Source organism: Rhinolophus sinicus, linkage group LG04 (assembly GCF_036562045.2).
Source record: "Rhinolophus sinicus isolate RSC01 linkage group LG04, ASM3656204v1, whole genome shotgun sequence".
Lineage (NCBI taxonomy): Eukaryota > Metazoa > Chordata > Mammalia > Chiroptera > Rhinolophidae > Rhinolophus > Rhinolophus sinicus.
The window spans coordinates 83,772,830-83,799,998 of NC_133754.1; the positions used below are offsets into that span (position 1 = coordinate 83,772,830).

The following is a 27,169-nucleotide window of genomic DNA, read 5'->3' on the forward strand; positions in this document are numbered from 1 at the left end:
GCTCAGGCGGTTGGAGCTCGGTGCTCCTAACTCTGAAGGCTGCTGGTTCGATTCCCACCTGGGCCAATGGGCTCTCAACCACAAGGTTGCCTGTTCAACTCCTCGACTTCCGCAAGGGATGGTGGGCAGCGTCTCCTGCAACTAACAATGGCAAGCGGACATGGAGCTGAATGGCGCCCTCCACAACTAAGATTGAAAGGACAACAACTTGACTTGGAAAAAGTCCTGGAAATACACACCATTCCCCAATAAAGTTCTGTTCCCTTTCCCCAATAAAATCTTAAATAAAATAAAACGCAAACAAAATACAAGTATATTATTAAAAAAAATTGAAATAGAGTTTGGAGGGGTGGGAGGATGGGTGAAAAGGTCAAAGGAAAGAGAGTGGAATCAATTCTATTGTGCTACTTGCTAACAGACAGATAATTACTAGAGTAAATGGGGCGATCGCCTTGTGAGGTATAAAAATGTCAAATCAGTATGTTGTTGACCTGATACTAACATAACTAATATTATATTGAGTATCAATTCAACCTAAATAGAAAACACACACTCACATACACACACACATATTATTAAAAAAGAGATTACTGACAATACACCCACCCCCAAATAAATAGCTCGTCATAGTCAATCTATGAGAGACTTATAGAGTTTTACGAAAAACACCTAAAATGCCCTAAATTGAAATGATATGACCTAACAGTAAGTGGTAGTTAACACATATCCAGAATTGGGGGAAAAAAATGGAAAAAAACACACGTTTATTACCATTCAAAATTGCAACAGATTTTATCTGAAAAGATGGGGAGAAAATAGAATGAATATGAATGAAAACGACGGGACCAAAACATATGGAATTACCACGGAAAAATGGTATTTTTTTTATTCGGACAGGGGACAGATTACTCGGCCTTGGGAGGGTCGTCCTGAGAGTGCAGAGTGCCGCCTGGTCCAGGCAGAAGGCTGAGCAAGGGCCCTTAGCGGCAGGAGAAGCCAGCCGAGAGTAGGCAGCCCCTGGGAGCCTGGGAGACCAGGCTGTGGCCCGACGCAGCTGCGGGAAATCCCGGTGGTGCCTGGCTGCCCAGGGATGAAGGACCAGAACAGACGGGGCGGGCCCAGAGCTACAGGGCCCTGACGAGGCTCGCCATGGGGGAGGGTTCATCAATAATAAATGAGATGCAAATGAAAACGGCACTGGGATTTCAAACATGCAAATCATAAACTGTAGCAAACCACCGACAGGGGCAACATATTTGAAAAATGGAATTTCCCCACCTGTGTGAGCACCAATATTGAAGAGGTGATTCCAGCGCGGGTTGTTTGTTGAATTGCTTTGGAGGACAGGGTGTTCCCTGGACTGAAGTAGGAAATGCCCCAATGCGGTGTTTCGCATTTCTGATTCTCTACGTTTTTAAATAAAAACAAGGACATGTGCCTCAAAGTGTCCATGGCCAGATGGCTAGTGGAAGAGAAACGGTAGAAAGAATACAAATATCCAGCAATAGGAGAAGAGGCTAAACTAGGAAGTCCCAGTTCATCCACATCGACCCGTAGGAAAGGACTGTGACACTAAATGACATACAGCTCCAGGTGACCATATGGAGACGTCTCAGGCACAATCGCTTGAGGCACGAGACAAAGTGCAAAATAAGCCAGTCCCAAAGGGCCCAATATCACGGGATTCCTTTCCAATGAGTTTGCTAGAGCAGTGGGCTTCCAGAGACGGAAAACAGAAGGGCGGTGGACAGGCTCTGCACTGAGGAACGGCAGAAGACTTACTGTTTAATATGAGGAATCAGAGTTGCAGTAGTGAAAAATTAAAAACAGGAAGGTTGGGCCCGCCTGGTGGCTCAGGCGGTTAGAGCTCCGTGCTCCTAATTCCAAAGGCTGCCAGTTGGATTCCCCCATGGGCCAGCGGGCTCTCAACCACAAGATTGCCGGTTCAACTCCTCAAGTCCCACAAAGGGATGGTGGGCTGTGCCCCCTGCAACTAGAAAAGAGCAACTGGACCTGGGACTGAGCTGCATCCTCCACAACTAAGACTTTCAGGAAAACAACTTGAAACTGACCTGGAACTGAGAACTGAGACTGTGTCCTCCAAAACTTCCTTTCAGGAAAACAACTTGAAGCTGAACGGCACCCTCCACAACTAAGATTGAAAGGACAACAACTTGACTTGGAAAAAAAAAAAAAAAGTCCTGGAAGTACACACTGTTCGCCAATAAAGTCCTGTTCCCCTTCACCAATGGAAAAAAAAAAAAAAAAAAAAATTAAAAAAAATTAAAAAAAAAAAAAAAAACAGGAAGGAGGACAATGGTAATGGTTGCTCAACAGTATGACTGTGCTGGATGCCCTAAAGCATTAGGAAATGACATTTCATCTCATGCATCTCACTGCATTAGAAAACCGCAAATTGCAGAAGGAAATGGGAATACACAGATGATTAATTTTCTTACAGGTCAAAAAATGTATTGTTACACAGTGAATATAATGTGCAACCCTAAAACTGCAAAATGAGAAGTACATTCCTTCAAAGCTTCAAATCCATGGAGATTGTCTAATTTGATGTTTATATTCTAAAGGTCATGTGACCTTGAAACAGCATAAAAGCCCACTGAGGACCAGAAAGTCCCTCAGTGACCCTTCCTCAGTGGCCTTGGAAGCTGCATCCCGTCCAGTGGAGCTTCTCCAGCACCAACCTTCCTGAGAATCAGCTGACATACAGGAGGAGCACAGCTAAGTTTCAGGTGAGTTTCCTTTGAACTTGGTCCTTAGATTCAATCTCAGACAAAGGAGACACTAGGAAGTCTAGGTAGTGATGTGGAGGTAGGCAGTGGGGGAGGGAGGCTTTCCCTTTCTCAGCGGATCTCAGCAGAGAGACAGACTAGCTCAGACCATCTCAGTAAAGGCTCATGGTTGCTCCAAGAGTGATTCCAAAGGAAATGGACCCGAGCACTGTGACTTGTGTGAGCTGGAGGGTGAAGAGTTAGGGCCACTTGGTGGGTTTGGCTAAGGGCATTTAAAGCCGAAATAATGAATTTGTTTAGAATTAGTACAGACATACTCTGTGTTTGGTCACTAGGTCACCACACAGCCCCTGGGAGAAGAAGGTGCATGAGGACTCTCATGTGAGTGTGAATTTGAAAGATGCCTTTGTCTTTTCCCTCAGGTATTCCCCAAATCCATAGCTGAGAAAGAGGGACCTGAAACTCCCAGGAGGTGTGGCTGATGGCGGGTCGTGAACGACAGCGCGGGCCTTGTGGAATCTTGAAAGTCCAGAAAGGGAAGAAACAACAGAGGGCACCAGTGGCACACAGGGCTCTTCCAGCAGAGAAGGAGGATCCCAGGGTAAGTAGAGGCTTGTCTTTGTCCCAAACCTGGGGGTGGTTTGACTCCAGAGACAGGGTTTGGACAGGGCCACTTCTGTGTCCATAACTCAGTTGTCCCTTCCCATCATCTGCCTTGGGACTCCTTCACCAGGCAGCCTTGTCCCTTCAGATGCAGAGGAACAACTTACTTGCTAGTTAGTGTCCTGTCCAGGCTGTTTTGTGTCCAGATCTTTCCATCTGGGTCTCTGTTTTCACACTTCAGCCTCCAATCCTTTCTCCCGCATCCCCCCAAAACTAACCCGGGCTTTGGGAAACACCAGGCAATCATCAATCTCCTGGCACATAGAAAGCCCCATGTATCTGTCCGTTCTCCATAATCCATACTCCACATCCATGAATCTGTCCTCCTGTTCACCTGGGATTTGTGCTGACTCACTGACCTCCTCTTCCCCCTCCCCCCACAGGTGAAGTGCAAGGACTGCGGAGCCTTTGGCCACAGGGAGAGCAGCTTTAGATGCCCCATGAAGTGCTGGCAAGGGGCTCTAGTCCCCCAGCCCCTGGGCCCCAGCAAGATGAAGGAGAATCTGAAACCGTGTACTCCCCGGGACCTGCGAAACCCAGGGTCCTTTACCAGAGCTGAGAGACTGAACGAGCCAAATCCAAGGTGACTATTGTGGGAGGTTGGAGTCAATCTTTGGGCTGAAATCTATGAAGCCTTTGTTTCCCCTTCTTGGCATAGTGTGCAGCACCATCTTTAGGCAAGGACAGGGACATGGGAAGAGAGAAAAAGGAGCAGTGTCCTCCAGGGCTCCCATTCAGAACATTCTCCTCCTGTAGAATCACTGTGGGGGAGGTGGGCCAGGGAGCATTCTGCAACTACGCAAATGACATGAAAAGGCAATGGAGTGGAAATGGAAGTCCCTCCTGGAAAAACCTGGAGGGCTCCCTGGAGTGGGGGAAGCATCTGAGATGAGGGAAAGGCCAATTTGGCAAAGGCAAAGGGCTTCACTCACTATTGCTATCACAGCAAAAGTGGGAAAGCGCTGGGCGCTAGAAGGTTTGTCTGCATTGGGGATGGGAAATGTAGTGACTTCCAATTCACGCTTTCTTCTGCAGGCGAGAGCAACAGCAGGGACAGGCTGGACTCCAGAGATTTCCCACGAGTCGCCAAGGAAGGCCCCAGCACAACAGGAAGGAATCAACAGAATACTGTGACTACGTGAGGGTGAGTGTCCCCCATTTCCAGTCTTTTTTCCTCTTTGGGGTAACCGGGACTTACCTCAGTGATTTTCTGCATGAGGGAATTCTAAAACTTCTATTCTTGCCCATGTGGTTTCTGTTACTGTGGTTTTCAGATGCTATTTCCCCCCAGAGTCATTGATTTTCCACGATATGGGCATGTGTGCCCACAATGTAGTGGTGGAAGGTGTGGGAGGGATTTTATTTGATGCTTCCAAATGTAGAGTCCTATAGGGGAAAATAGCCATCTTGAAATTCAGTACCCCACTTTCAAATTGCCCATCCAAACTCGTTAGTCATCAAACTGCTTTCCAAAGTACATGATTTGCATCCATTCCTCAAAGAGTGTAAGAAAGGTCTTGATTCGACTTCATTAACAGGAGGCATTTTGTAAGAATATTTCTGGTTTTGTTTTGTTTTGTTTTGTTCTATCTGACATCAAAAAAGATATCAAGGGGATTTTACAACTTCTTTTGTGCTGATCAGCACTGAGGTCAAACACCTTATTATCTTAAAATTGATTGCTGGTATGTCTTTTACAGTTCTAAATTTGTTTTAAGGTTGTAGATGTTTTTTCTTTGTTTCTCTCTAATGTGTATGTGATGGTGAGAAAATTCTAACATGTGATCTCTGTGTTCTGTCCTCCCACAGCATCCAACCAGGCCAATGCCCGTCCACACGACAAAGAGGAAAGGTGTCCTGGATGCCGATCTCACAAGTAGCTCTCCACCTACCAGGAAACCTGACATGACCTCCATGGCGTCTCCCACCAAAAAACCTGAACGGAGCATCTTGCCATGCCCAGGACTGTATACAGGACAGGGAGTGCCTCTCAGTGGCATGCCTCACCCAGCAGACAAACACTTTCTCCAGGATCCTCACCACATTGTCCAGCAGAGAGACAACAGGCCCCACTTGGTCCCCCTTGGTGATCCACAGGCTGCCTCCAAGACTCATGGCCTGGGCCATGCCCTTATCTCCCAGGCACAGCCCAAGTTTCCTGAAGTGAAGTCACATACCATCGGGTATGGAGAGGCACAAAGTTGGGGCCATGACTCCAAACGCTGCGTCAAGGCACCAGGCAAGAGAGCAGCCCAGATCCCCATCGAGATGTGCCACAGCCCCCAAAAGATACCCAGAATCGGCCCCTTGGACACACCCCAGAAGAGCACAGAGAGATCAGATCTGAGGGCTTTCCAGACTCTCCATCCTCCAGCTAGACCTAGACCGGCAGTGGCACCTCAGGTGACCGTGATGACACCTGCCCAAGAGCACAGCATTGACTTCCAGCCACCACGCAACGGCTCTCTCCTGAAGACTGTCCAGGCCTGCGTCATGCCCCAGCCACCACCCACTGATCAGGTTCCAGGCCAGTCCCTCAGAATGGTCTTCACAAGATTAGGCCGAGGCCAGTGGAGCTGCAGGTTCATGACAGCTCCCTCATTTTCTCCTGCTCAGAAGTCAAGTTCTCCTGGTCAGAGCCCTCCCGTCTCAGAGAAATCAGAGGGTCATTGGACCCGTGTCCCCTGGAGTGTCCTATACGATGACCTTCAGGTTTCCTCTTCCTCTGAAGAGAGTGATGGTCAGTGAGTCAGCCCAAGACAACAAAGACTTGTCCTCCAGCCTGAGGTGACCTGGATGTGACTGTTGACCTGGTGAGGGAAATTTACTAGGAGTAGGCTGTTTCTGATGAACCAGCAATTCCCCATCTGTGGTGGGTGTACCAGTGGGGGAACTGCAGATTATGCTTGGGGACACACATGAGCAAACACTGCACTTTTTACTGATGTCAGTGGACTTTATCTTTCAAATAGTACTTTTTAAGTAAACTGAAGTTTGGACTTACTGAACTGGCATGTGAAGTATTTTTTGTTTTGTTTTGTTCTTTAATCCTTCGTATAGGAAACTAAGTCAATTTGCAGAAGTAGCTTTTAAATTCTAAGGCCAATAAGAAGCTGCATAATGACTGTATTTGGTGTGCAATTGTCTGACTATGGGGCAAGTGGGTAAGGGCCCACCTGTGTGATCTGCTTTCAGCAGTGCCTGTCCGGAGATGAGACTGTTTATTTCTGTGGAGATATTTCGGTGGAAATCAGAACAGGCAGTCTTTCCATGGCTTTGTACATTTTGGTTATAAAATGTCATATTGGAGTTGTGTTTTATAATTTCCTTTTCTTATTAATAAAAATTTGCTAAATCTGACCAGTTGTGTGCATGGTTTTCATTTGTGGGCGTTTCCGATCATTTTCAAAACAATGGTTATTCCTCAAAGCTTATTTAACAGAGAGTACAGGGGAGTTTGGTAGGGCCGCTGGCTCATTAGAAATTCAGAACCTGAGGTGCACCCAGCTGGACTGAGTCAATATATGCATATTGGCGATATGCTCACGAATCTTACCTACGTTGAAATGAGAAGAGCTTTGGCTACTGCCCTAGTCTCTCTTCGGTCCACACTGGATTCTGTGGTGAGTTGTCAGAGACGTGAGGATTCCTGAATCCCACCCCAAGAGACACAAAAGTACTGTGTCTTCTTACAGATATGGGCACTGAACTCCTACAAGCTCTCCATATGAGAATGACTGGTGATGCCGTCAAAGATACCACGTCAGTCCCAGGCTCTTTTCATTCTGTCACAGAAGAAAAGCTCTGACTGCTGTCAAGACAATTCTCATAGTGCAATAGAAGTTTGTTATGTACTGAACAGCATATGTGGGCATTTCAAGTTATGTAAATACTTAACTTTAAATTTTTAGTGTGGTTGATAATACAAACTAGTTTTTGATTGGCATTATATCTTGGTTTTTCCAAGCATTTGTTTGCAATATGTGCTATAGAAGTTAGACAGTGAGTTTACAATGGACATAATAAAAACCTAACTTCAGTTTAATAGGTGTTATAAGGATAATTATTTTTCTGGAAATGCAGAATACTGACACAAGTATCATGCGACATATCTTCAGTATTAACTAAGGCAATGGAAGCCCTGTAGCAAAGTCCTCTTTCATATGCACTGGTGACTTTTTCTTAATTGAAAAAAAAACCCTGCTTTTTCTTTTTTATGTCAATGTTCAGTATTATGAAACACAGATGTTTGAGTGATATTTATAACAACTTACAGTGATATTTTCATCTCATGTTATGTTATATCAATGCTACCACCAATTGATTTGCATATTACATAAAATTCCTAGACTATCCCTTAAACTTATGTAGAGGTTAAGAAGTTTTTCCCCAATCTATCATCTTACTACCTACCTTGGAATTACAAGTAGAAAGCCTATAGCAACCCTTCCCTTGTGGGAAGGAGGACTGAGGACTGAGAAATATAATTACGCAGAGATGAAAAAAGAAAATTTTAAATCAGTATTCTATTAATAAGACTCAAGAAAGAAAAGGTCTACGTCTTTGTTCCTGTAAGTTATGCCAGCAAGAAATATGTGATAATGTTTTGGATAAGAATCTATGCATTATTAACTTGTTTACATATTTTTTATTATTCTGTATTTTAATTTTATTATTTTATTTCTCATATAAAATACAAAAGAAATATTTTCTTTTATTTTTTTAATGCCTGTAAAAATATGAAAATAGGGAGACCAAGTGGGGTGTCATAATTCGGGTAATGGAAAGGCAGGATATTTCTAAGCAGGCATTGAATCTTCCTCTGAGTTATGTCTTCTAGATGCCACTCATATTTTTGAGAATTTCCTCATTACTCTGCTTTCTGATTGGAACATTAGTGTAGCAATGTTCTAGAACACACACGCTGAGACAGTTGTGTAGAAATAACATTCTAGTGCTACTTACTGAGTACTTACTATGTGTTAAGCAGAGTTATAAGAGCTAGAGACAGAACATCAACATAACACTGCCCTCAAATTGCTTTGTTTTATGGAAACAGATATAAGCAGATCCATTTTAATGAGTATATGAATTGTTATTCTAGAGGTCATGCCTCAGGTGCTGTGTGGCTCAAGTATCCATGGTAAGGGAAAGGGATGATCATAAGGGAAAGTTTCCTCTGGGAAGTAGGTGAGTTCTGAAGGTTGAATAGGCATTTTCTAGGAAGAAAGGGGGGTGAGGACATCCCAGGTTGAGGGAAAAGCAGCTGCAAAGATGTGGATTGAGAAAGAACAGAAGCTGAAGTGAAATAATATTGAATGTCAACTGTGATTCAATACACACACACACACACACACACACGAATATATATGACTACCGGATGTGGAGTACAGCATAGGGAATAGAGTCAATGGTATTGTAACAGCTATATACGATCTGAGAGGGGTAGTAGATTGGGGGAGTTATCACTTTGTGAGGGGTGTAAATGTCTCACTATCACATTGCTTTGTACACCTGAAACTAATTTAAAGAGAGAGAGAGAGAGAGAGAGAGAACATGTGCCTTTGAGCAATCTATTGGGTTAATAGTAAGAACCGGATGACAATAGCACTACATGTTGTGCGTGTACATATGATCAGCTAATATTCTCTATGGACCAGGAGCTCAGCAGAGTAAATCTACTTAGAAATGTCTTTCCTAGCCTCTGCACATTAAGGTATAAGAGTCTTATTGTACTTAAACCGTTTGGTATTTGATTTTAATAAAGTGTTACATTGTCCACAGATTCATATTTATTCACAAGGTTAACTTATTTTGAAAACAATGCCTTTGTCTGTTTTGGACATTTGAAAAGGTCAACTAAGTTCTACCATGTAAATATATTTTCACTAATTTTGTTTTTTGATCAACACTTGGAAAGGAGCACTATTGCATGATGACTTAGAAGGTGTTCTAAGCTCTGTTCCCTTAGCTGTAAAATGAGCATAAAAATAGTGCCTATCTTGCAGGTTCTTGTAAAGATTAAATTAGATAGTTCCCATAAGGTGTTTAGCACAAAGCTTTGGTTGTTGCTATATATTAACTATTATTTTTATTTTGAAAAGAGATATGCTGGAGAATTGTCAGCTAAAGAGGAATGTCTTTAGGGTCTGCATGATAGCCAGGCAAAAGCTTGAAAGACAAAGACTACAACTATAATCAAAGGAGAGAAGAGTTATCTCTGAAAGGCAGATGCCAGGGATTAGGGTGTCATTAGTGTGGTTTGGACGACTGTCAGAGGCATTTGGAAGATGAGTGAGAAAGGAGGATTTTAAGACCAGCTGATTAGCATAAGATGAATGCTTAAAATGAGAAAATTGGACTTTCATTAAGTAATCATCTATTTTCAAAGGGGTGGCTTTTCGTATGTTTAGCAAAAACTTAATGTATTATGTTAACCACGAGATGGCACTATATGAACTTTATTTAAGTAATGTGGACTAGCTTCACTGTTCCTTGTGTCTCAGACGTGTAGTATCACGTACAAGAAAAAAGTTGATTATTGAAGTCTTTGGGGAAAGTTGTCATACTCAGTTTTTATTAGATAGTATACAACTGGAATTCTAATGCATTATTAACTTTTGATAAATCAAGTATAGAAATTCCTTCTAAAAGAAACTTATAATTGGAGATGAAAAAAAAATGATGTTTTCTTTCCTTTGGTAAACATTCAGAATATAAATTATTAAAGAATGTTGTAGTATTACCTCGTACAATACTAATTTTTCTTTATTCTTTATGTATGCATTGAATTTCTTAGAGAGGCTTTTACACTATTTTTTTATATTTTAAATTGTTTATGACCCAAATTTTTCATCTTTTAATTTGATTTTTGACCAGAATATTTTTTTTTACTATAGCTAAAAGTAATTAAAACATGGGGACTTTAATTTTTTATTTTACTAGAGGCGTTTTAGAATATTTAAATAATTTCAACATCCTGTATTTTGAATTTTTGACCTTTGCTGGAAAAGAATCTGGTTTTGGTCAAAGAAATTTTCTTCTATCTCTGGGAAGAGATGTTTCATGTCTATAGATCTCATTGAAGGTTTATTGTAGCTCATACTGTTCTTGCTTCAAATTACATGTTATTGCAATAGGATTAATATTAATACTAGTGTTTATTGGTATTTCATAGTATTATACAAATTAAATTCCACTGTTTGCCAGGCTCCCCCACCCTGCCATTTAAAAATGCCAGTGGTTTCTAATATAACTTTTGGTCACAATGAACAGTTCTAGAAACAGAAGTTACATTGTTTCTGTCTATTGTGGTGGGTCTGGTCCTGACAGTGAGGTTTACTTTTACATATTTTAAAAATTGGAAATTTGTGAATTTTGTTCTGTGGTAGTCATTTTATCAAAAGTCATTTCATAGAACTGGTGATTATTTAAAGGAAGGCATTTTATACACTAAACATTTATAATTTGAGAGCACGAAGGATAAAACAGGGGTAAGCATTTTGGTTCTAATTTATTTTAAAAACATAGAAAGTGAATGCAAGGCAATTGTGCTGTTTAGCAAAACTTAGCTTGATATTGTGCTTTCATCTTACCATATTACTAGTATGTCACTGCAGGGAATTTCAAAATCATTTCCATTTAACTGAAAACAAAACACGTACAAAAAACCACAATCTGGTTTCTAGCGAACAGTCCTTTAAGAAGGTCAAATTCCTAAAAATGTATAGCTATTGACCACGTCACTTCTCTTTCCCTTTTATTTAAAAATATATCCTCTTTCAGCTTGTGTTTTAAAAACTGGATTTTTTATTAAAATCAGTAGCATATTAAAGAAATCAGTATAGCCTAAGAAATTTTTTCTTTGGAAACCTTTGAGAAATTTTGGTAACTTTTATTTATATGTACAGCAATGAAATAATTCTTAATATTTAGTCTATTACAATACTGTTTAGAGATTTAAAAATTAATGGGTCTAGAGTCTGCTGCCACTGGAATTCTGCTGCCACTGGAATTCTGCTGCCACAAAATTCACAAATTTCCAATTTTGTTTTCCTGTGTACTTTAAAACAGAAAGAACTTCCAACAGATTTAAGGAATAGTGGCGATAATGGGAAACAAAGGGTGATTTTGGTCAAAGAAATGGGCATTCGCGGCAACTCCGAGGCATTTTATCATTTCACCCCAAATTGTCTGATCCCCCAGTTCAAAGCTTCCTTTCCCTAAAGATTTCCTCACCTTAGAAAGCCTTTTTCCCTTCTTTTAAACCACAGCTGACATCTAAGTATATGTAAAAGAAAATTATTTGCTCTGTATGCCTAGGTGGTCAATAAATTTAAGAAACATGATATGTCTAACATTGGAGTCAAAATAAACTTTTAAATATGGATACTAAGTCTTGGGCAAATTTTGGTGGTAAATTGTGATAATATGTTTAAAGAAGAGTTTTTTAATGTGAAAAGAAAATTCTTATATTTTGGATTACAGAGTTGTAATTAGCCTCTGAAAACTAGATATTATGGCATTATGTGACTAGTGGAGCACCATGTGTTGGACCAGGTAGGTACTGAAAGCTGCAGAGTCCACGATTTCCTCCTTATCTTGATTTTTACTTTTATCAAATCCACTGCTTTTTAATTTTTTATTGCCACTGCCCCTGTGATTGAACCCAAATCCCAGTATTCTTTCTTATGAGGAGTGAAAATATGTATCTTTAGATTGAATTTTTATTGTGATAACTTATTTCACTTTTTTTGGTTTAAAAACATTATTGCTTGAGAGAGTGTGAAAATAATTTTTAGATGTTTTATCTTAGAAATTGCATAAATAGTTTGATATAACCATTAAGAAGAAAAACAACTATTTTTCATATAACTTGTTTCTTCTATATATACCTTAGATGAATTTGGAACACCCAGAAGAAGTATGTGTATTTAGTGTAAATATGTACGTATGTGTATGTGTAAGTATGTGTAAATACACAGAACTACTGTGTATTTACTGATGCTCTTACAAGAGGGGGCCCAGGAGGTATAACTAGACCCATTGAAGTGTACTCTGAGGTATAGAAATCAGACAATATTGGAGTGTTTGATGTTTTTCTGAAGGAAATATTTATTAACATTTAGTTTTTTTGTTTTTTTAAAAAAATTAGATATGTAGGAGATATGTTGGCTTGGCTCCCCAGCTACTGCTTTTGGAAAAGAACACCTTGAAACACCCTTAAAGCATGTAAGTACACAAGGTGGGTCCCCTGATTGTTATTGCTAATGCCTAAATGTAGAAAATAATACAAGGCTTCTTTGCTTCTATGCTTATTGTTGTCTTCTTCATGGAGATAAACTCTTCACACCTACAATGTACAATAAGCATCCTAATTCATTTTCCTCTTCCAGGTTCCCCCTTTTTCTGCACACTTTCTTCTCCATCACTTTCATCTGTCCCATAACTATTCACACTTTTATAGTGAACTCTTATTAGCTTCCATACCAAGCCTGGCCTCCTCTGCTTCACTTTTACGGCATTTCTGGAGTGCCTTAGCGTACATTATCTCAGGTCTTCCATGCCACGGCACTTTAAAGGCAAAAGGTGGTATGACCCATGTATTTCCCTGTGACTCATATATTTACTTTTTCACAAAGGAATAATGTTCACTTTATTAATCAACAGTCAAATGAATTAACAGGGCTCTGGATTCAGATATGAACATAATTCGTAATGTCTTCAAAGATATTAAACTTAATAAAATATTATTGAGGTTATTTTAAATGTTTGTTATTAGTGCCATTAATCATGTATTATTGTTTGTTAGTTTTTTGAACGTTTGTAAAGCAAAGTGTAATATGGGAAACAAATGTTCAGTTATGTTATAATTAATTGTAGGTGCTGAAAAAAATATTCAAGAAGTTGTTGGGCATATCACTGAGGGTGGGAATACAGGTAAAATGTTTTGTTTTTATATAGGTTAAATGGTATCTGGTTAAATTACTGCCTTTTTCTTATGAATTTAAAGACACTAATAACAGCTTGAATTAAAGCTGTAATTTTGTCAAATTAACACATTGTTATAGGATAATAAGACACATTGAAAATAATTGTTGTCAATTTTCTCTCTAAGAAAGAAAATTTAAAATATTCTCAGTTTGCCTATATTGACTTTTTACCTATTTTGTTTCCCATAATAATTTGTTAATCAGTTGAGAAAAAGTCTATTAAACTGAAGTAACTAATCTATGAACCCTTAACAGAGATTTACTAAGAACATATTCCATTTACTTTATTGTTTCAAGTACAGTAAATTTTTGATATAGCAATAGGGATAAATCCAAGGATAAAATTATATATGTTATTATTGACACTATTTATAGCACAGGGAACAGAATTTGAAGTCAAAATTGTGTTAGAATTCCCACTTTGCCACTTAATTGTGTTCAGATGTTCAAATTCCTAACTCTTCTGCACCTTAATTTTCTCATGTTGAAACTGTACATAAAAATACCTACCATCAAGGGTTATAGGGGTTAACTGAGAAAACTGTGTAGATGAAGCACATAGTTTCTGGCATCTACTAGGCCTGCAACAGATGCTATTTTATTTATTTATGTTTCCAGAATACTTTGCAATTGTTGGTTTACTTTTCTTTGTTGACTGACTTCAATTTACTCTATAGAAAATGAAACTCAGAAGTTTTACGACTTATTCTTGCAAAGAATTAAATTTTAAAACTAAATCTTTTGTTTGTTTGTTTCTAAGATTCTCTTTAGTATTTTGTCCCAGGCAAGGAAATCTCAGATGACACACTTGGTGACAATTTTAGCTATTACCATTGTAAATGTCATCATTATTTAGAAATTTAATTATTACTATAACTTAATTATCTTAGGGCTCGGTTGCATATTCAGTAAATAAATAGCAAAGTATTTTGAAATTATTTTACTTATTTCTCCAGAATGAAAAATTTACTTGGCATAGTTTGGCTTTCAGACATTTAAACTCATATAAATGTTCCTTGTTTTGTATACTAGCAGTTATTGGAAAAATAAAAGAAGAAAAGGGAGAATAAAAATGTTTTCTTTTTTTATATTTCCATACTTTAAAAAAAAACCACAAAAAACAATAATTTTATCCCCGAGAGATTCGCATGGTTTTGCACAAGTAGATTTTGTGACAGGCAATAAAATCCTGAGAATTCTTAAGTCCAAATGACTTGCTTCTGATCTTCCTGAGGATCTCTACCATTTAATTAAGAAAGCTGTTGCCTTTCGAAAACATCATGAGAGGAACAGAAAGGCTAAAGATGCTAAATTCCATCTGATTCTGATCGAGAGCCATAGTCACTGGTTGGCTCGATATTATAAGACCAAATGAGTCCTCCCCCCAATTAGAAGTATGAATCATCCACAGCCTCTGCCCTAGTTGCATACATTTTTCATACATTTTTATAACTACATATAGTTAAATGAAATTCCTAGTCACTTTGGTGGATGCCTTACTTTTTTCTTCCTCCCTCCTTACTTATGGTATTATGTTCCTTATTATACCTTTTCAAAAAGTAAACTCTATAAAATATAATTCTAAAATCCTAGGATTGGACTTTACTGTTTCCTGTCCTGGTCTGAGTAAGAAATATATTATGTTTAAAATAATGCCCATTGCTTATATAAAGGAATTATATACTGAAGTCTGCCTTTGTTTTAAAATGTACTTAGAAATTCTAATTTCATCTTTCTAAAATTTGTATGCCCAGAGAGGTGTTTATAACAATTATGGGCCATTATTGTGATTTCCTGGGAAATTTTAATGTAAGATATCAAAAGGTGAAGAAGAAAATTAGTAAACAAGCAAATATCTTTTTGTTGTAAAGTGAACAGAAATCCTGTGATTCATAAGTAACAGAAACCTTAAATCTTACTCATATGATAGTAATATCCATTGCATACTCCAGAGAATACTTAAGAGGTGTTTGTAAACACCTCTTAAAACATCAAATTAGTGTGGTGGTGATGTCTTACATGATCCAACAACTCTTCCCTTCCTTTATGTATTCACAGACAATGTTACATTGTTTTAAGAATTCTCTTTTTATGTTACCTTATTTGGCTACCTAATATTCTTAGTGATCAAGTTGATCTCTAGTCGAGAAAAAAAACTATTATTTTCTTTTGCAATTATAATTTGGAATGGTTTTCTTAGTGATCTATCCACTTTTTACGATCCACTAATATAAAAAGTTCTCCTCCTAATTGACAGGCAGCTAAACTTTTCATAATGGCATAAGATATTGGATGTTTTGTTTAAATTTCTGTTCCTCGATGTTTTTACTTTGTAGGAATTACTTTTTTTAGGGAAGCAGAGATTTTGATTTTTAGAAGCATAAAGAACATGTTGTAATGATAGTAGGAAATACCCTTGCGAAACTATATATTTGTTTTACTCTGTATTTCAATTTTTCTTTGTGTTAATAAAGTGAAACTTCATAGGCAGTGGACTACATATTTGTAAATGTATGCAGTAAGATATGATCTCTAAAGTTATTTCCAGTTTTAAAAATTGATGCTCTAAAGTTAAAATTACATATATTGTGCAGAGGGCATTATACGTCACCAGCGTCAAGCCTATTGCTTTGCAGGTATCTTTACTCCAAAGCTGTATCTAGAAACATCAGAATTAATAAAATGAATCTTTGTTTTTCAAGTGCATAGATAAAATGATCCTTCTTTTATGTGAATGCTCTAGATTGGTGAGATATTACCAGCCAATATTTAAATTGTATCTCTTTTAATAAAAACTTCAATGTATTACATGCGCCGACCTTCTCAAATTATGGTGGATTCTATGAAAATAGGTGTATATACCTATTAGATAGATGGCATAGAAAATAGAGCTGAATGCTATATTGCAGGGTCGAATCATAGTGCCCTCAGGTTGCTGATGTATACATGGGAACAAATGTCTACCCTAAGCAGCTATCTGAAATATAAGGTAAAAGAGGTTTGTCGTTATCCCGTTCAGACCTCCCTTCTCCCCTTGTACCCATCCCTAGAAACACAATTTCTCCCTCTTTCTTGTGCTCTCTCACTCTTGCTTTTACTCTAGGTTTCTCTCTGACTTTGGAATGGAGAGCCACTGTTGTGTCCTTTATCTTTTCTGGAGATTATTGTCAGATTGCCTGCAGCCCATTTTGCTACTTTTAATTTCTACCTTTATCATCCATGCCACTTTTACTATAGTTGCAATTTATTGAGTGCTTATTATGTGCCAGAGACTGTTCCAAGCCCTTTATAGCTGAGCCATTACTCCCATCACTATTTTCAAGCTCTGCTGATGATTTTTTTCTCCACTCTCATCACCATTATAATTCCCAGTTAGCAGCTGCTGCCAGCACTTCTTTAGTCTCTTGTACCCTTTTTACTTCCTTGTTTTTGTTCCTTTTATCTCCTGCTATTTTTCCTATGACTATTGGCTTTTGCTGAATATGATTAGCCTTTATTTAACCTTCCTAAGACAGTGTGGCAAAATAACCAATTTTGGTGTATCATACATAAATCTCCTGATTTTTCAGCCTTTCTCTGTTGTTTTCGTTGAAACTTGAAAGAAGGCCACTTTTCTGAAAACCTTTGTGTGTGTGAAAACAAACGAATGCTGTTGTTGTTTTTTTTCCCTTTCTTCTTTCCTCCCTCTTTTCCCTCTTTTTTCTTTCTTCTTACCCCACTCTCCTCCTTTCCCACTTTCTTTCTCAAGGGAGTTGGAATAAAGAGTATTTTCCTGATGCTTGAAAATTCTGGAAGGCAGTTTACCAGATAGCTAAGGTGGTATTATAAATCTACTAAGGAAGAGCTGTCTGTTTACAATTAATATTCTTTATATTTTTCTCTAATAAATCTATTAAAATTCAGAGACCATCACTTCTTATATGATGTATAATTAAATTCCTACTGAAGCCTTAGATTTAGAAATAAATTATAATATGAAAATTCTGGTTTTTAAATTCAAATACTATTTATTATTGATAATATTGTGATAGTTAGCTGGAGTAATACCTTATGCCAACAGATGTATCAGCTTCATAAATATATTAATGTAAAGGTCAATTAATTTCTATAATCTAAGAGGGTTTTGTATGCTCATTCATATACAAACACTTATGAAATCTTATTTTAGGAAGCCACATTTGTTGGCATTATGACATATTCCAAAATCTAAGTACTTCAAATTTCAGAAGCGTTTATTAAATACCTGTTGTGTATGGACTGTTCTGCCAGATACCGCAGAGACGTCAAAGCAGCAGAAAACACAATGGCTGCGCTTAGAATCTAGTTAGGAAATAAGACATGATGTAAGCAATAGTTTAAGAATAGATATAACACAATGTGTAAATAAGCACATATCTGTGTGGTTTAGATTATATTCATTAATTAGGGAATATAAAATAAGAGAAAGGTCAGTGAGGGATGGAATTTAACTAGAAAAGATTTCTAGTAGTTAATCTTGAGACAGATCAAGTTAATCTTGAACTAGATCTGATAATGCCATAGTAGTCTTATAATTAGACAAATATGTTGGTGCTAATTTAAGATTTGTCTGCTTTCTTATTCTCTAATTACTGTAAAAAGAAACTGGGTATAATAGTTTAAAGATAAATGTTCTTTCATTTTTTTCCTGAATATTTAGTGAAAGTACAGTACATTTTCACTGATCTGTTTTTAAGGATGTAACAATTGCTTTGCAATTTAGTGCTGAATGAAATTCCATTATCCATTGGTAAAAAAAACCCTCAAAACAATCTCATTGTTATATTATTTCTGGTAACAACTGCCTTGAGCCAAATTCTATAGGTAATGGATCTTTTTTTTTCTGTAGAGTATATGTGTGTGCTAAAATGTTTCTGTTGTTTTATAATCCCCTATGATTTAACATTCAGAAATTATTTAGAAGGAATTTTGTGATTTCTTCAATAATAAAATTTTTATCGTTTTAATGCTATTTATAACACCCGGTTAATGAAGAAAAGTTATGCTTTTAACAAATGTTTAATGTTTTTCTCACATGTTTTAATAGCTTGAATTGAACAAGTAATAGTTGCTGAACCTGAGGCAGTTTTATTACACAAAATTTCTAACCTCCTTAAATTTTACCATGATACAATCAGGTAAGTGGAATGGTTAAATGTGCTTGTTAAATTCTATGTGACACCTCATTTTAGAACCCAGTGTAAGATTTTTTTGTTTGCTTGGTGTCACTGTTTGCATGACTATGCATAACTGGCAGAACCTCTACATGAATGAATGAACCATATGAATCATTATATATGTATTATATGTACTATTCTTTGAGGTCCATCCTTTCCATTTGCCTTTCTTCTCCAAACATAACTGTACACACACATACCCACATATGCACACACACACTTATATAACAATATAAGTTTATAATGCATTAGCAAAGTATTAGTAAAAGAGACCCATGGCATCTAAAGCAACTATATATTATACTCAGAATAAGGCATCATAAGTGAAATGTCCTATTCTGGATGTCAATAACATAAATTCTTCTTTAACACTTAGTTTTCTGTTAGTGACAAAACAGCACCACAGCTTTATCTTCTCTAAATTAAAGCTACTTTAGTGTCTTGAAACAAAAGCTACTTTGTCTGATTAGGAAACACTTGTCTTATTTAAAATATAATCTTTGACTCCAAATTTGCATTCATTTTCACTTTGCATATATCTCTGGTTGGCATACACTTGAGCTATATTATAAATGTCACCATAAGATGATGTTATATGTGTAGCTGTGTTAAAACAATGTTTCTTCAAGATTTGGTTCTGATAGTTTCCATATTAGTCCGTTAAAAATGATTTAAAAATTACTTTTTATCCAATATGATAGTATCAGGAACAGAAGACCAGTTGTTAAAATCCAAGAAAATGATTATAACTAACAGGTCCGGGAGAGGTGCAGGGATCACAAGTTTGTACAGCACAAAAGACTATGATAATGAACTTACCTACCTCCTAGTGGCTGAGATTAACCACTCACAACTTCAGAGCTAAGAGATGGATTTCACATCCTACTGGTAGATTTTCAAGCAAAACTAAGAAGCCACAAAACTAATCAGAGATAGGATTTGGGTTAGTCCTCTAAAATTTTAGATATAAATTTATTATCACTTACCATGACTCAGAAACAAATTTGTTTCAGTTGTAATGATATAGGCTTCCTAAAATAAGAGAATGACACATACTTAGAAAACACAAGAGCTGAAAGCAGCTAACACATACATAGTTAATACTTTATTATGCAATGATAGTGGTAAAATAATTTTTAAGTTATCTATTTAATAATGCCCATAATGGTACTGTATGAAATTTATTATTTGGAGACAATAATTCAGTTTCTAATGTAGAGAATGCTAAGAATAAAATCATTTCGATTCTGAACATGATAGTAGGTTTTTTAGGATACAAGAATTATAATCTTTCTATCTTTGAAGGTGATAATTTTGAGGATGACAATTAAGATCCTTTAATACATTTTTGCATGTACATTTTCCACTCATTCACACATTTTTTCATTTAGTCAATTAAAAAGTTGACTGTACTTATTAAAAAGTACAGTCAACTTTTTAATTGACTAAATGTCACTCTTAAATGTCACTCTTCTAAGAATAAATGTCACTCTTCTAGGAAACGGCAGTGAACAAGACAGAGCTTAAACTTACATTCCAATGTGGAGACAAACAAGCATAAAATAATTTTAGAGCAATAAGGGCACTAAGGAGAAATAAAGCAGGAGAAAGGATGTAGAAAGTATAGGGAGTGACCACGAATGAGTAGGTGTATATATGTGCAACTATTTTTAAAGGCTTTTGGTGGAAGCGATATTTAAACAGAGACCTAAATAATGTGAAGGAGTTGGAATTGAAAAGATGTTGGAGAAAAGTGTCCTAAGTAGGGGTAATCTCTGGCTCTGAGACTAAGAAAAGCTTGCATCATAGAGCACCAGAAGGAAGGCCAGTGGTTGGAGTGGAATGAATTGGAAGGTATAATAGGGGGAGATGAAATCGCAGAGGTAGGCAGAGGCCAGATCATGTAGGACATTGTAGGCCATGATGAGGATTTATACTTTATACTAAGTGGGTTGGGGAAGATGTGGGAGGGTTTTGAGTGACTTGAGATGACTTATGATTAAGGTGACACTGGGTACTATGTGGACAATGTAATGTAGTGGGGCAAAAGGGGGGCAAAGAAGGTATTTAGGAAGCAGTTTGTGGTTCTGAACAGAAACGACGATGAGTTAGACTGGTGGGGATATTCTTGGAGGTGGTGAAACGTAGTTGGTTCTGGAGATATTTTTTGTTATAGCCAATAGGACATATGAGGTCTGGCAATTAAGTTTGCGAACTTGCTGCAACGATGTTGCTAACCTTTTTTGATATCAGAGAGATTATTCATTATGAATTTATACCAAATGGACAAACAGTTAACCAAGCTTACTATTTGGAAGTGCTGAAAAGGCTGCATGAAAAGGCAGATGACCTGAACTTTTCACCAACAATTCAAGGCTCTTGCATTACAACAAGGCACCAGCTCACATGGCACTGACTGTGAAGGAGTTTTTAGCCAGTAAACAAATAATTGTATTGGAAAACCCTCCCTACTCACCTGATCTGGCCCCCAATGACTTCTTTCTTTACCCGAAGATAAAGGAAATATTGAAAGGAAGACATTTCGACATCAAAGGTAATACAGCAGCTCTGATGGCCATTCCAGAAAAACAGTTCCAAAAATGCTTTGAAAAGTGGACTAGGCTCTGGCATTGGTGCATAGCTTCCCAAGGGGAGTACTTTGAAGCTGACCATGGAGATATTCAGCAATGAAGTATGTAGTACTTTTTCTAGGACGAGTTCGTGAACTTAGTTGTCTGACCTTGTATATATGGACTAGATGGGGGTGAGATGTAAGGAGTCATGGATGAATTCTTGACTTTTGGCTTGAACAAGTAGATGACTGGTACTGTCATTTGCTGAAATGCTGAATGCTGGAGAGGACCAGGTTGATGGGAGTGGGTGGGTAGTGAAGAATTCAGTTCAGTTGGGCCATGTATAATTTGATAAACCTGTGAACATACAGTAGATGTTGGGTGAGCAGATCATACAGAGAAATCATGGCTAAAGCTATAAATTTGGTAGTTCGCACTTTTAGTTGATATTTGAAGTCATCGTGACTAGGAAAGATCACTTAGGAGGTGAGGGTAGATAAACAATAGTGTCAAGGATTGAGTACTGAGAAGCTCCAACATTTAGAGGTTGAGAAGAGAAGAAACTCCACAAAGAAAACTGAATAGCCAGTGAAGTAATAGCCAGTGAAGTTGGAAAAAATAGGAGATACTCAAGTTCTCAAAAATATTTGCCTCCTATACATTAAAACTGCTGGAGGATAGATTCCATAAAAATGCGGTAGTAATCCAAAAAAGGGAAGATGTGGAATCCAGGAAACAGGGACTCCAGCATACTTTGACTGCATTTCCTTTCCTGTAAAACTTGTTCTTTGTGTAATTAATAATAACTGCTTGCTTTTGAACTTGCTTACTTTTCTACACTCTTATCACTATTTCAGACCGAAACTGTAAAGTAGACTCTATATTTTCTCACCAAATAGTCAAGCATATCAAGTAATCCCTCCCAACTGCTCTCCCTTCTTCCCTTCCTCAGAGCCTTCATTTCCCTCGTCCAATCCAGACTAGTTGCTCTGTAGACTACAGTGAGGCTGTCACTGGGGTTTGCTTTCTTCACAGGCCTGCTCATTCCCTTGTTTTGGATTCCCTGATTCCTTGGGTAACTCTGGATATTATATACGTGCTTATAATAATGTAAACATTGATGAAATAAATAATGTGTTTATTTACCAGAACCCTGTGATATAACTATTAGAAAGCCTGGGAAGATGAAGTTTGATATATTGAGGTGGGAGAGGAGCACTGTGTAAGAGAGTTAAAGTCTCATTTTAAATGTCAGGGATTTGTATATACAATACCAAAAATTGAAAAATCAAGTAATAGAAGTATAAGCAAGTTGGGTAGTAATATGAAGTGAAATACAAAAAGGTAAGGTATGTAAATGTTGAATCACAATGTTCTACAGCTGGGACTATATAATATTGTAGGTCAACTATACTTTTAAAATAAATAAATAAATACACAAATGAAAAGAAAAACAAACTAGGAACTGGGAAATGATCTTCAGAATATAACCAGCTAGATAATGATTGAGCCATAATGATGATAAGAACTGGCCTTTGTATCTATGACTTTAAAGGAACCAGAATGGGCTCAATGGAAATTGGGTTTTGGTCCAAAAAAAAAAATTAGGAAGGGAGCCTAAAGAATAAACAAAAAGAAAAAGTATCTACAAGTATCTAGCCCAGTTATTGGTACCTTGTAAGTACTCAGTAAACAGTAAATTCTAGATCTGAATAACTGCAAAACATGGCTGATAACTCAAATTTTTAAAAACGATGTAAATGTATCTTGATATCCAAATATTTTACTAACATATCAGTTTCTATTTATATTCATTTGGTTTTCTTCCCCTATTGCTTGATGTTTTGTACTTTTATTCAGAAGCATATTTATTTTATTGTATAGATAGGCATGTTTGGGAATTCCTTCCAATTTATTTTGGTGTTTACTTTATAATATTTTTAACTGAGATACTTAAAGAAAATACAAATATTATGGGTCCCTTTTTAGGAATTTGCTGTTGCTTTGCTGTTTGCTTTATGTATTTTTTTTAAATTGATAATTTGCTTTGTCTGTATTAACAATATAAGAATTTATTCCAATATCTTTTCATGTCAGGATGTATTTAGTATTTGTTTTTGCTCTTACAATATGTAATACGTAACATATCAATTTTTGGTAAATTTGCTGTATTTTTTGCTTACTGTTTACCATTATTTATTAATACCCTTATATTTATCTTCAGCAATTTAAAAAAATTTAGGTACAGTAAGTAAGATGTTATTGTGCTATTATAAATCATGATTTACTATGGATTACATTATATTTCCATATTGACAAAAGCCTTTTCCCTTAAAAATGCGTTTTCAAATCATTTTCAGTACCTGAACTAGGAAAATAAAACTGGGAATCATCTTATATACATGCTTGTCTTACATCCTGGCAAAAATGTGAAACCTCATTGAATGGATCTAAGAAATATGCTTGAAACAGCAAATTGAGAATTACAGAATGTGCTAAAAATTATTTCAAAATATTATCAGGTTTTTCATAATCAGTCTAAAAATATTGCTATTTAGACAGCTGTATAAAAATTGAGAAACTTTATAATTTATAGGTGTGCTATTGGTATGGTATAACAGTTTCAATTAAAAGAATAACTATTAATAAAATGTAAATGTTTTATCAGTAGAGCTATTGATGGAATGCCTTCCTTAAAATTCAAATTAGATATTCTTTGATAAACATGACATGCATTTATTGTAATACAGGAAAAATAGAAATGTGGGTTGCATACTATGAGCCTCTGTTCTAACTCACTGTTTTTCTAAAAGAGATTGTGAAGAATTGAAAACATAGTAGTTTGTTTTCATTTGTTCATTACCTAACTCAAAAGGAAAAAGAACTGTTATTTTTTATATGAAACTAGAGTAATTGTTTTTAATTCACACACATTCTATATAAAAATTTTTATTTAAATCTAGATCTTTTCAATAAATTTTACTCAGTTATAGAACTGAATTGTTTCACTCTGTTTTGCAACCTGAAATATTCTTTCCTTTTAGTGGCATTGTAAGACGTAGTAAAATTACATTGTTGACTGCCGTTGAAGAAATGCATTTGATAAACCAAAAAATGTTCTTCACTAGCTTGAATCTTCATGTAAGTAAATTGTTGGACTAGAAATGTTTGAAAAATGTATTTCTTAAACTATGTAAATATATAGCTTTCACATTTAAATATGTTGTTTTGCTGTTTTTACACTGGTGACAGTTTTGTCCCATTCTATACAATGTTCTTTTGAATTCTTCCTATGAACAATAAAATTCATTTTGAGTTGGCTTACTGGATCTAGGTTTATATTCTGTGTTCCTGGAACAGTATAACATTGAGTCATAATTGGAGATAGACTATCAACACTGAGTTTCACTATCGTTTTTCTATAACCAAAAATTTGTAACAAAATTAACCTTACTATATTTAGGTTAGGGCTAAAATACATACAGATTGGAAAACTGGAACTCTTGCTAAATGTTTTTTCTAAATAGCTTACCTATATTTTTATTCTCTGATGTTCCAGCTTTGTCCTTATGCATTTATGCTCTTTTGAGTTAAAAACTATAATTAGTTATGAAAGCAGACAAGATAACACCCCCCCAATAAAACCAAATCAAAAACAACAACAAAAACCTGAAAGATTCCTATGAAACCAATATTATAAATTGAGCAATGGATTGTGGCAGGACTGAAAATAATGATTTATAATGATCAAATCCTTCTTTATTTTTGTTTCGTTATTAAGGACTGAAGTTTTTAAAGGATGCATCACAGTCACCATGCTGGCGGTTTCTTCCTCTTCCTCTTCCTCTTCTTTTTCCCTCCCCCTCCCCCTCCTCCCTCCTCCTCCTCCTCCCCTTTCTCTTCGCCCCCCCCCTTTCTCCTCCTCCTTCTTTTTCCTCCTTCTGTCATACTGCTGTATCTAACAGTCTGGTTATATTAGGCACAGGTTTTGTAATATAGTGTAGAACAGTCAGCAACAATCCCATCTACAGTACCTGATCAATTTTTACAGTCATTCCTAAATTCAGAGAAGCCTTAATAGAAGTTTGCTTTCTGACCCCCATGCATGACTCAAAGTCTTTTGGAAAAACAACGTGAATTTGTGGAGTTGGAGCATTTATCTTATTTTTTCCTGTTTTATGTATTTCTGTTTGCACCAGAAGTTTACTAAGAGTCAGTCAATTCTGGTTATGTATATGTTTATATGCATTTTTGTTTAGACACAATTTTGAAACAATCATTTGTACATGATATAGACTTTGAACATGAACATATGTGCTAGCTGATGAGAGTACAAAAACAAACAATCAAGGTCTGTTGTCTCAGGTTTCTTCTCCTTTTGTGGAAAACAGTCTAATAAATCAGTGATTACCACAGAATCATATGTTTTATAAAATATGTGTGCCCAAGATTCTATGCTAGCACAACACAAGAAGTATATGTAGTAGCCGAGTGTATGCAGTAGCCTTCATATACTGCTTTCCAGAGCGAGATATACAAAAATTGAACTACAAAGGACATACTCGTAGGGGATTTAGATATGTAAAAAAGGGGTTGGGTCGAGGTCATCCTGAGAAGAGGAAACAAATAGAATATGCAAGAAGACAAACTGTCAATTATCAATAAACAAATTTTGTTATTAAAAATATTACTTGGAAAGTTGTGTGGCATATAGATAGAAGAGAGGTCAGGTTGCAAATAGGAAAATTCGGGGAGTAACAAAGTAGTTTTCATAAAAATACACGGTCTAAGGCAGAAAGTATGGGAAGGGCCATAAAGGGACAGATTCTTGAGGGTTAAAGGTAAATCTTCAAAACTTGGTGACTGATGGAATGTAAATAACAGATAAAATTATTCCTAGGTTGCCAATCTGGAAGTATTGATACAAATCACACACATCTAAAATACAGACAGAGGGTAAAATTGGGGCATAAAGATGATGATATTATTTAAGTTAGACAAGTTAGAATGCTTGTGTGCTATTCCTCTGTGATTGATCTAATGTAGTAGGAAGCTGTACATTTAGATTTAGAGAGTTTTGCATATTAAAGCTAGTTGAATCTATGGGTTTGTATGAGGTCACTATGAATCATGTTTAATATGAGTGGAGCCCCCAGAACACAGAGTTTGGGGAAACACTGACATTTAAGAGAAGAAAAGAAGTTCATTCATGATATTCTGAATGAGAATGACTGGAGAGGCAGGAGAAAAACGATGAGAGGGTTTTTATCAGAAAAGCCAAGAGAACAGTTTCACAAAGGAGGACATTGTTAATGACAGATGCTATATAAAGAGTTGTAGTAAAACAAGGACACCAGGTATGCTTTCTTTGTCAATATACAGATGATCAATTACTTACTGAGAACAATTTTAGTCATAGGTATAGTGGGGACAAGAGTCAGATTGCTTATTTGAAAGGCACATGGATGAGCATACTAGCTAAAGCTTTACCAATTGGAAAACATACAGGATAAAGACTGAAAATAAAATGTAGCAGGCATTCTTATTATGAAATTTGAAAGAGAATAATAAAACCAAATGTTGAAGGAAAGCTGGAATTAAATTTCTATGATAAATTAGAAAACAGAAAAACAAAATTGATTATTTGTTAAAAACATCAACAGAATTGATACTTCTAGCAAGTCATTCACCAAAGAAAAAAATAAAATTTTAAATTATAATATCAGAAATGAGCGATAATAACTAGAGGTGAGGATGAAAACACAGAATACCATATTAAAATTTATCAATCATGCTAACATAATCTGAACATGTGATTAAAAGGAATGATTTTAAGACAATATAAATTAACAAAAATGACTTAAAAAGAAGTGGAAAACTTGACTATACCTAGGGAAGAAGGAAAAATTATTAAAGAATATGCTGCTAGGCCTACTTCAGATTATTTAGATAGCTTCATTCACATCTGTGAAGAACAGATGATTCTCCAGAATACA

At 36.5% G+C, this 27,169-nt stretch overlaps 1 protein-coding gene across 1 annotated transcript; it reads left to right on the forward strand.

Moving 5' to 3' along the window:
- The first annotated feature begins 3,231 nt into the window (after positions 1-3,231).
- On the forward strand, positions 3,232-6,161 carry LOC109456906 (protein FAM90A13). The gene is made up of 4 exons (XM_074331506.1): positions 3,232-3,351; positions 3,797-3,996; positions 4,449-4,557; positions 5,223-6,161. Exons 1-4 carry the CDS (start codon positions 3,232-3,234, stop codon positions 6,159-6,161), a joined length of 1,368 nt encoding a protein of 455 aa, XP_074187607.1.
- Positions 6,162-27,169: the final 21,008 nt, after the last annotated feature.